Here is a 10,589-nt window from a genome sequence, read left to right on the forward strand (position 1 = left end):
CATCACCATAGACATTTATTAATGAACAGCTGAACAGAATGGTCCTGGTTTTATTTCATAGTTTTTGCCCTTTGCCAAAGAAGCATTTAAGGACCCAAGTTTCCTCCACTATTACTCTGCTTTTGCCTTTCCTTTTTATTAACCCAAATCAGTAGAACTCAAATTAGATGGGAAGGCCACAGGGTCCATCCTTAAAATTGTGCACAGCGGACATAGTGAGATTGTTCAAATGCAATGAAGTGAATCAGTCTTGCATAGTTCAGAATATGTGACTACCTTCTATGCAGCTGACGAAGCATTTCCATTTGGATTCCCTTGATCATACGTCATCTCCCATGTCATCCTTAGCTAAAAAATGGATATTTTTATTGCCCCAAGGGCATAAATTGAAAAGGATAAAAGAATCCTTCTTAATGATTAGAGGGAGGTTTGTTATAACCTTATAGCTCCTTTAAGGGCTGTCGGTGACTGATGAAAATGTCAAACAAAATTGGATGTAATGAGGGGTAAAGAAAAAGTAAAATGTTATTGAAACTTCGGACTGGAAGGGTCTATTGTATAATATTATTATTGTAAGTATGGCCTGAATGGAAGCCAATGGTTCTCCCCTTTGTTCTTTATTCTGTAGCACATAAGTAGAGTAAAACAGAGTGTTACTAGTTTGCAAGGCAAATATCCATTCTTGATTCCCCTTTGCAGTAATCAATGCCCATGCAAGCTCTTCTGTAGGGGCTGTTCCTCTACTGCTGAAAATATCACACAGACAAGTCTCCAGTAATTTGTTCATGACACACAGGGACTCTGCTGTCAAGCCTGCCCCACTGTGTTAATGCCAAGAGTGAAATGATATGAATTTTATGAAAAGGCACATCATCTTAATTATAAGAATTATTTATTTGGTCTTGGAAATTGCCTCGACATTCAAAGAAACTGTCACTTTTCAATCCAAATATCTTTTTAGGTATACATTAAAAAATAATTTCCTTTGACAGCATGAATTTTTAATTATATTTATTCATTTTTCCGTGTATTTGCCACAAGTTCATTTACATAAAAAGGAGTTTATTTTGTGGAGGCTGTGAGACAGACAATGAGTATTCATTAATTCAGGGAAGAACCCTCTAGGGTTTTATAGTTATTGATTTTTGAACATGGAAAATTATTTTAATGCTTTATTGCTGCCTATATTTCCTATTTGTGAAACACATATCTGTTGATTACATATGACTGTGAATGTGTATAGATGTGCAGGTTTAAATAATATTTTATTGATATTTAAAAGTAAAACACTCTGCTCTATGCCTCCCAGAGAGGTGTTCCAAAGTCAGGGGAATCTGAAATCCATATTAATTTTCTGGGCTTATGTAGTCTTTTTTTTTTTTATTAGTGCTTTGTTTTTCCCCCTTTAGCTTCTTCTTAAAATATAGGTATTGCTTACTTGAAATTAGCCATTTCAACTAATGTCCAGCATTAGTTGAAATGGCTAATTTCAAATATCCAATGTAAACAAAGCCCAAAGGAAATCTCTAATTCTTAATTTCCTACATGAATGTTTTAAATTACCAGGAAAAGTCAGGAAATTGCAAATCATCAATTAAAGGCACATAACTTTCAAGTGAGAGTTTTAATTTACAAAAAATATTATCTTGCCCTTATAGTGTATTAGTTTATTGTGGACCATTAACTCCAGCCAAACATCTTCTTTTGAAGATAGAGTACTGAATACATTATTCAGGTGAAATTTATTTTTCAAGGACCTTGTTAGCTTTGGGCAGATAAATACCTTTGTTTGGAAACAATTAATTAAAACCCCTAAATTTTATGTGTGCATTAAACTGTAGTGTTTAATCAACTTAATGTCTTAACTTCAACATATTTTCCCTCTATTTTATACATAATATATACTATTTCCTGCTCATATAGTTTCTTTTTCTTAATAGCTCTCACTAATGCTTGTTAAAAGGTTCACTTGTTAAAGATAGATCATCATTGTCATAATCATATAGGAAACTTTTCTAAATGTCACTCAAATTATAGCATATATTGATGAACATTTGTGCTGAGAGATATAAGTGCTAAATTTTACTCACATCCTCTCCTATTAATTTGTAATTAATAGACTAAAAAAGAATTTTAATCAAAACGAATAAAAAGAAACATTTCCTACATTTCCAACTCCTTGAGGGAGGGTGAGAATCTATCATATTTACTATTATACCCCCAATGCATATTACAGTTTGGGGTTCATTGAAGGCCTGAGAAATACTTGTTGAATAAAATTAGTATTTTATTCAAGCACTAGATGCATGATGCCATCCAGTATCAGACATCTTGTCTGGTGGTTAGTCCTAGTTTGTCATTAGCCACCTGCATGACCTCAGGAAAGGGCTTAAACTCTCTAGTTATGCAGTGAATGGTCTGGACTAGAACTTGCTGATCCTTTTCAACAAGTTTATAAAACATAATACTTCTGTGTCTCTAATGATGCTTAAAATTTGAAACAATATCAAATGATGTAAAAAATTTAATCAGAGTGGTCACTGTTTTGAATTAAATTGATTTATCTAAGTTATGATTACTGTGTCTAGAGATTATTTCTTTGATATAAATATCTGATTTATTCTAAGAGGCATGTTTGTAGAGAAAATTGAACTCCCTTAAACTAGGCTTAGATTTTTTAATATATTTGAATACCAAAAAAAGTTGCTGCTTTTATCTGATCTAAGTATTGAATGCTATCTAGGTAGCTAAATAAATGGCAATGTGAAATTTAACATAAAAGAAATTCTCTATTCAGTAATTTTTTGGCTAAGGTAAAAAGAGATAAGCATACCATTGGTCCAGGGCCACCTCCAACTCCTTTCCCATCGAACTGGGCAGCAAAGTTCTAGAGGAGGATAACATAACAAACATGTGTATATATTAAACTTAAGCATAATAATTACCAGCCATATAGTTCATTTTCTTATTCTACTTGTAAAGATATTTCTGTTGTTCTTTAAAAGGGAGCAATGCTTTTGATATAATTATTACTTTAGAATTCCATATCAAGCTAAATTCCTAAAAAGTCAGGGAAGTAACAAATTTTAAATTTAATCCATACCTAGTTTGAAGTGGGGAGCTTCCCTGCTTTATTTTCCAAGCCCTTTCGTGCTATGTTCATCCTGTCTCTCCACTCCCATCTCCAACCCGTCCTTTGAGGAAGGGGAGTTTTCTAAACTTTCAAAGTAACTGAAGGCCTCTGATAATTAAGCTGAGATCGACTCTGCATTTCCACCTGTTGCCTCACTCCTCCAGAACTATACAAAATGACTAAGATATCTTTTTCTTGCTGGAGTTTCAAAAAAGATATAAGGAGTTTTCAAGTTTAGAGGGAAATTAAATTAAAATGCCCCTTAGAAGATTAAACTTTTTAAAAATAGTTCACAGTAATAACTTTACTGTTAAAGATCTCTCTTATAGTGGTAGATCTATTAAAGAAGGCTCCTTTTAATGCACCCAATAGATAAGCAATCATAATAAGATCTTTGGGGGAGAAAGGTCTTATTTTACTGGCATACAGTTGAGTATTGGAATCAGGCTTCTGATTCATAGTGCTAACCAATTAAGCAAATATGTTTTCCTTCCTGCAGTGAGGCCATTTGGCACTCATACCATTGTTAAAGACATAAAGCTAAAAGAAGATATTAATGAAAAAGGGAAATGTACTTTTCTCAAATTAGTTTCAGGCAAATTAAAACTAAACTGCCTGAATGTTGGTTCAGCAGACTTCAAGCCAAGGAGAACAAAAAGAGTAGAATGTTTGCGAAATTGCTTAAGAGCAAGGATTTCAGTTATAATTCAACCTAATCAAACTCTTTAATAATGCAACACCTCTTATTTGTGCCCTACTGATGAAAGATATTAAATTCTCAAATTAAATAATGGTCGTGAGGGCTGCCGCTCCCTTCAGTGCACACAAAGACCAGTCCTGTCATTGGCAAGAGCTCATAAAGAGACGGGCAAAGCAGAATCTTGAATGAAGAAACCAAAGAAATGAAATAAAATATACTAATATTCACATAGCAAACTTAACTGCTAAAAATAAATTCTACAATGAGCCTTCTTCCCATAGAGGTATAAGAAACTGAAGATAGATAAAAGTTAAAAATACGTAAGACACTTACCCCGCCAAGACCAGGGGGGCCAGGAGGACCAGGTGGGCCAGGAGGGCCTGGGATACCATCATCACCATCTTTGCCTGGTGGGCCTGGTGGACCCTGTATGTAAAAAGCAAATTAGGTCAGGATTAGACAGATCCCATAGGAATTTATACGTGGAAAAGGATACCTAAGAATACACGTGGTAAAATTAGTTGTTCAGACCTTTCAATGTGCAAGTGGTGTGGAAATTTAATATGCCATATTTGTCTCTGATTAAAACGGACTTATGACACGAGTCTATTTTAGAAGGAGGTTTAGTAACTGATATATGAAGAAGACACAAGACAAGGTAGTTTCTCCGTGAGCAGGAATATTTCAGCCATTGAATATTAATTCATAATGGAGCTCCAGCATTCAAATAAAGGTAGAAATTATAGCTAAAATGTATGATTCTATAAACTTTATGTGGGTAACAGTGCACAGGGATGAGCTATGCATGTTGATTGTCAGTTTCTGACTGCGATGAACTTATTCCATTGTTCTGGTATGTTATGTATGAATAGCGGATTAATTAATGTGATAATTAATAAAGCAGTTTTATCACAGGGTAGAAAATCCTGCAGATTTCCTACCATTAACACTACTTATGTCGTTAAGTAATTTACCGTCATAATGCTACCTCTAATGGTTCATTTGAGCAGAATACGTTTAAGTCTGCACTTTCCAAAAGATATAAGATACAGGTATTTATGTATTGGCAAAAGCATCATATAATGCAAAACCACATATGCCAAATAAACATAGCAGAGATCTAAGCATATTATGAATAAAATGTAAGCCTAATTTGCACATTTATGACAGGTTGACTGATATTTCACTATTATTCCCAGCTACATAAGACATCTCAATTGAAAAGCAAACAAATGTATTAAAAAGATAAGGACTATGTGGTGGTAGGTAGATACATTTTCATTACGTATGTGTTGGACAGGTCATCCAAAAACAAAGAAAGAAAGATCATGCAAAGAATATGGCTGTCTGTAATAGTTTTGCTTTTTTTGAAGGATAATCTTAACTTGAAAAGAATATTGATTATATATAATAATGCTCATTTGCTTCTTCTGTAGTGGGCATTATCTGCTTAAAAGGTGGTACAATTACCTGGATATATAATATTCCTATAAATTGTCAGTCTTCTGTAGTTTCTAGTGTGTAATTATTCAATTACGGGCCAAAGCCCTTTAATAGTTCAAAAATTACATACCCTTTCTCCACGTGGTCCTCTATCTCCATTTGGGCCCTACGAGGAAGATACAAATAGCACAATTCTAAATGTCTAAGCAATTTCCAGTGAACAAGCAAAGCATTCTTAATAGAAATTAGTTGGTGAGACTGATCTAACTACAATGTTATTAGATAATAGCTATAAAAATAGCAGAGTACAATAGAGTAGATTGTTTTTATTATAATTATATGTAATATTTTTAAACTGGGAAGTTGGAGACTCTAGTCCCCAGTCATTAGGCCAATATTCTAACTACTATATTTAGAAAGATGGTGCCTGTGGATAAAATTACCATTTTGTTACATCGTTAACATCATATTTATATAGTCAAAGCCCTTTAAAATAAACTTTCATCTATTACCTATAATTAACATAATAGTCATTTCATCTTCAGAATAAAAACGAGTCTTTCTTTTTGTCGTTACTAGGTAGATCACCACTTTTTATAAGTATAATTAGAAATGATTCTGGAAGATAAAACTTTATCTTAAACATCAAAGCTACTTTATCTTATGGTGTAGCTAATGCATAGTTATGTGGGCAAGTCTTGGCAAAGTCTTTTTCTTCTATAGTCTACTATAAATTTATTAGAATTAAAAGTTATCACTGATCATTTCAGATACTATAGAGAAGTATTGGACTCTTACCTTTCTTGCAGTTTCCTAGAAAAGAAAAAGTGAAAGATTATTATGAGGAAAATTGTATACATGTATTTTAAAATGAATCTCATTTTCATGTAGTATACAAATATAGTTATACCGTGCATTAATATTACCTTTAAATTTCAAAGTACAACTTTAATTTGTATAAATAAATAAAATATGTATAGAACCAAAATATATACTTATCTGTAATTATGCCTCAAATTCAATTCATGAACTAAGTATTTGTTCATAATACTTGCAAATGATTCCAGGGGAATGACAAGATTCTCTAGCTGTGAGGTCTTCTGCTCTATGGTAGCTGATGCTTAAACCCGAACTTCCACTGGATTATTTACTCTCTATTTCTTATGGGTGTTCTTATGAGATTGGTCTTATTCAGTAGCCCCGCCCACTTTAGAAGTGGGGGTGGGTACTTTCTAAGGCAGCCAGAGAGGTTTGAGGACATAACTCTTGAGGATTTTCTTGCGAATCCAGTTTGGTCAAAACCAAGGTAGCCTCCCCTTCTTTCCCCAAAGAGGACATTACTGTGGCCAAGGCAATCAAAGTGTATAAAAAATTATCAAAATAATTGTACTTACCTCTTTTAAAGCTGTAGGAGAAATGGGAAAATAGGGGATAGTTATTAGTATTATTTCACTGGCCAATATCAATGATCACCAAGTAGATATATTAGTCTATAAATTAACTTACCTGATTAAAGAACCAATTGCTTTTTTTTTATTAAGGATATTCTAATGACTTGGAGATTATGCAGGTCAATAGTATGGCAGGGATCAGCAAGGTGATTTGCATGAAATATTAACATGGAACTATTTTGAATTGAATAGTTAATTATTTACCATTTTATAAATCTGTGAAATATTAATGTGTCTGAAGGACATTTCTAATGCTTAGAAATTAAGCTGGTAAAGTACACAGGTATCAAGACCAGTAGGTTGATGAAGAAATAATTTATGGTTTAGATAATTTTTAATATAAATATAAAAAAGGGAAAATTTAGGAAAGTATGTTACCTAAGGTAGGCTTTGGTTTTTATAAAACCTTAAGGTAACTTAGTACTTCACTGAGTTTGTACCAATCTTAATGTTATTTTTTTCAAAAAAAGTCTGACAAATTAGTCACCATGAACATGGATTCATTTAGACATCTGAAATTTTGCTTTAAATTGGTTCACTTAAATAAGTTCATTTTACCAATATGCACTACTGTTTCCCCTTAGAAGGAATTGCTCTGTATAAATGGAAAAACTGGATTAAAAATCTTGAAAAATAATGGGGAAAATACACTAAAGTAATATCCCCTCCTTTGTCATAATTGCTTTAAGTTCTTAAGACTGAATTTCTCTCCTATGATATAAAAATTATAGGTTAACACAGGATATAAGTGTGGCCAAGATGGCAATAAGATGAATCTCCCCCCCCCCCCAAATTGCTTTAATTAGGTGGCCAAGAAGTGTGTCATTTGGAGTGAGAACATCTGTTGCAATAGTCACAATTCAGGAGGGTGGACCACATTCAGCACTGACATTTAAGGGCAATTTATGAAAATTACTTTTAAATTAAGAAAATGATATGTTTACTTCATTTTGTCCATCAGCAGGAAAAATAATTATGCATGGACTTGATTAACGGAAGTCCTTACGATTTTGGATATTTGACTCTTAGTTATTCAGACTGAGCCATTTTAAAGAATATGTATTTGGTAATATTCATTCCAGATGGTAATTGGCTGTGGATCAGAAGGTGAGTTCGTTGCCTTCAAACTTCCTTAGATCTGTTTTCATCTTTTCTCTAGGAGCCAGTTCTTTCCTCCCAACCTCTGATCTCATAAAGAAAGAACTTGGTAATGTGAATTTGTTCAATGCCGTTACTCCTTAGTATCCACAGTACGTATAATAAAAGTGGATGAAGGAAGAAACACAAAAAAACTGCAATGGTAATGATGCAATTGTAGACACTGGGGCATGTGGGCGGAGCAAACTTTTTGGAGTGTTGGGTGTGGCCAGACACCGCTCAAACTCCATCAAGTCACTATCTTTGTCTGGTAATTAGGCAGCCATTTTCAAGACAAAATGGCCTGATTTTCTTCACGCTTTCTTGATGTGGAAGTCTGGTCATAAAACCTACAGCTGGAAAGTGGCCCTGGGGACCATCTCATCTCTATCCTGCATTTTAGGAAAGGCTCAGTTTGATTTGCCCAAGGTCACATGGTAAATTAGTGGCAAAGCCATGAGAAAAAAACCAATCTCTGGGGTCTCAGATCAGTGTTGCTATTTCCTAACTTGTTGTGTCCAGAATATCTGCTTGTCGTTGGAAACATGTTGAACTCTCAGGCTCAACAAAAGGCAGAGAAGATTTTGGTTAAATAATGTTACCATTTCCATGACCAGGTAATGAATTGAGAAGCTAATATTACTTTTCATAATGTGTCCATTCCAAGTAGCATCCATTTTCCTCCCCAGAATACACTGACTAGCTACTGGGAGTGGCTTTAATCAGAAAGGCAGACAACCTCTCTGTGTAAACCTCAGAGTCTTCCATTAGCTTAAGGCCTGGTCCCCTGAACTTTCATGGTCCTTCCTGCAGAGGGCGCATCATTATTATTATTATCATCATCATCATCATCATCATCCAGACAAGTCTTAAAACACCCAGAAGAGAAAAGCCCTCAGGGAGTTAGTTTTATATTACAAAATCAGAGGGGTTTCCAAAGCAGGTCTCAAGTTCCACACGGTGGGCGTCAGTGCAGTTCTGGGGCCTGTTAGGACCCTCATCACCTCAGTTGTTCTATCCCATCAGAGGGAAAAGACCTGTTCCCTTTGAGCTTCGCTAACCTGAACAGACCAAGTTAACAGTCTCACTCCGGAGTTCAGAGAAAAGTTCCCTAACTTTTGGCGAGTCGGGGCTTTTATGGTTTCATTTCTCAGACACGTTACATGTTTCTTATTTACATGCCAGAGAGCCTTCCCTCCAAGCTGCACCTCGAACTTAGTTGAGGCTTTCCTTTTCCTTCTTGCCCAAACCGTCCAAACTCTCTCTCCCCGCTGCCCCAAACAAACTGAAGGCACTTACATTGGCATGTTGCTAGGCACGACGTTACTGCGAGCAGCAACAAAGTCCGCGTATCCACAAAGCTGAGCATGTCTACCACTTAGACATGCAGACTCCTTGTGTCGCAGAGCCCTGGGTCACCGGCGGAGGTATCACCTGGCGGGCGCAGGCATGCAGTCGTGGCCTGTACCTCCAACTTAGCCGAAACCTCCTGCCGCCTTGGTGCTAAAATAATAAAGCCCGGATCTGCCCTATTTATACGGCCAAAGTTTCCCTGGCCCGAGGGTGCCTCCAGAAGCGCTTCCACCAATGGGAAGGCTGGGGCTGGGGGCCCGGGCAGCCACAGCTGGGAGGAGACTGCGGGGGCGCAGAGGAGGGAGCGAAGGGGGGAGGGACGTGGCCAAGGGGCTGGCTTCTTAAATTGGTTCCATTCTTTTTGAGGACGTGGACACTTTTGAGGCTTTCAAGGGGAAACTCTGACTCGCTGTCTGCATACCTCCGCCCTCCCCATCCCCCCGCCCTCCCCCGCCCTTTCCAAGTTTGGAAACACTTGTGGACACGTCGGAGCGCTCAGCAGACACCGACGTGGGCAGTGTTTGCAGAGCTCGGGGCAGCGGGGTAGCTGTGGAGGGGACGGGAGCCGGGAGATCAAAGCAGGAGCTGTCCAGCCTGGCCTCACCTGGTGCCCTGCGGGCCACCGGCAGAGTGGAGAGGGCCCCGCGGGCGCGGAGGGGGCAGGGGAGGGGGGAGTCAGGACTCGAAGACGTGGCGCAGCCCTGGCTATCCTCCCCCCGCCCCCTCCAGCCCGCCCCCCGCCCCTCCCCAGCCCCCGCCTAGCTTTTCTCCAGTCTTTTCCCCTCTTTGAAGAGTGTGTGTGCCCACATTTTCAGCAGTCTCTCTCTCTCTCTCTCTCTCTCTCTCTCTCTCTCTCTCTCTCTCTCTCTCTCTCTCTCTCCCCCCCCCCCCCCTTTCCTGGCTTCGGGAGAGGAGGAGAGGGTGGTGATAGGGGAATTCTGTCTGTGGAGGGTTAGGCAGGAATCCCAGGACGCTCACTGTTGCGGGGTGGGGAGCAGGTTAGGGCGGCGTGGCACCCGAGGATATGTGCTTTGTGCACAGGCTTTGTGCACACCAGGCTAGACCAAGTCTTTGGGGAGTCCTTCCCCGCTGGCTTCCCTCTGCTGAGGCTAATTTTAAACGGACTTTAGGCAGTCTGGCCTGCACATAACTGCCCCAGATGGACCTGGCCACCTCTCTCATGCGGTATAGAACCCCCACCTCCTTTGCTTCACAGACTCCTTGTCTGCATTTACTAGCCTCATCCTGAGCCTGGACTCAGATAACCCTCTAGTGAACCCCCCCCCCCAATCCCTCTTGACCTGCTGCCCATGCACTGACCCCACGCATCTTCCTGCCTTCTTCCCAGCCCCTTCCACAGATCGGGAAACCG

General features: G+C 38.2%; 1 protein-coding gene across 1 annotated transcript in view; it reads right to left on the reverse strand.

Annotated features, from left to right (window-relative positions):
• COL1A2 (collagen type I alpha 2 chain) overlaps positions 1-9,423 on the reverse strand; it is a 36,011-nt gene extending 26,588 nt beyond the window's left edge. Inside the window, exons 1-6 of the mRNA XM_036328161.1 lie at positions 9,164-9,423; positions 6,671-6,681; positions 6,075-6,089; positions 5,407-5,442; positions 4,167-4,259; positions 2,834-2,887 (exon numbers count right to left, since the gene is read on the reverse strand). Coding sequence (XP_036184054.1) covers positions 2,834-2,887; positions 4,167-4,259; positions 5,407-5,442; positions 6,075-6,089; positions 6,671-6,681; positions 9,164-9,233 — 279 coding nt within the window. The 5' untranslated portion in view covers positions 9,234-9,423. The remainder of the gene's footprint in view (positions 1-2,833; positions 2,888-4,166; positions 4,260-5,406; positions 5,443-6,074; positions 6,090-6,670; positions 6,682-9,163) is intronic.
• Positions 9,424-10,589: the final 1,166 nt, after the last annotated feature.

The sequence above is a fragment of the Myotis myotis genome, unplaced genomic scaffold (genome assembly GCF_014108235.1).
Source record: "Myotis myotis isolate mMyoMyo1 unplaced genomic scaffold, mMyoMyo1.p scaffold_m19_p_11, whole genome shotgun sequence".
Classification (NCBI taxonomy): Eukaryota; Metazoa; Chordata; class Mammalia; order Chiroptera; family Vespertilionidae; genus Myotis; species Myotis myotis.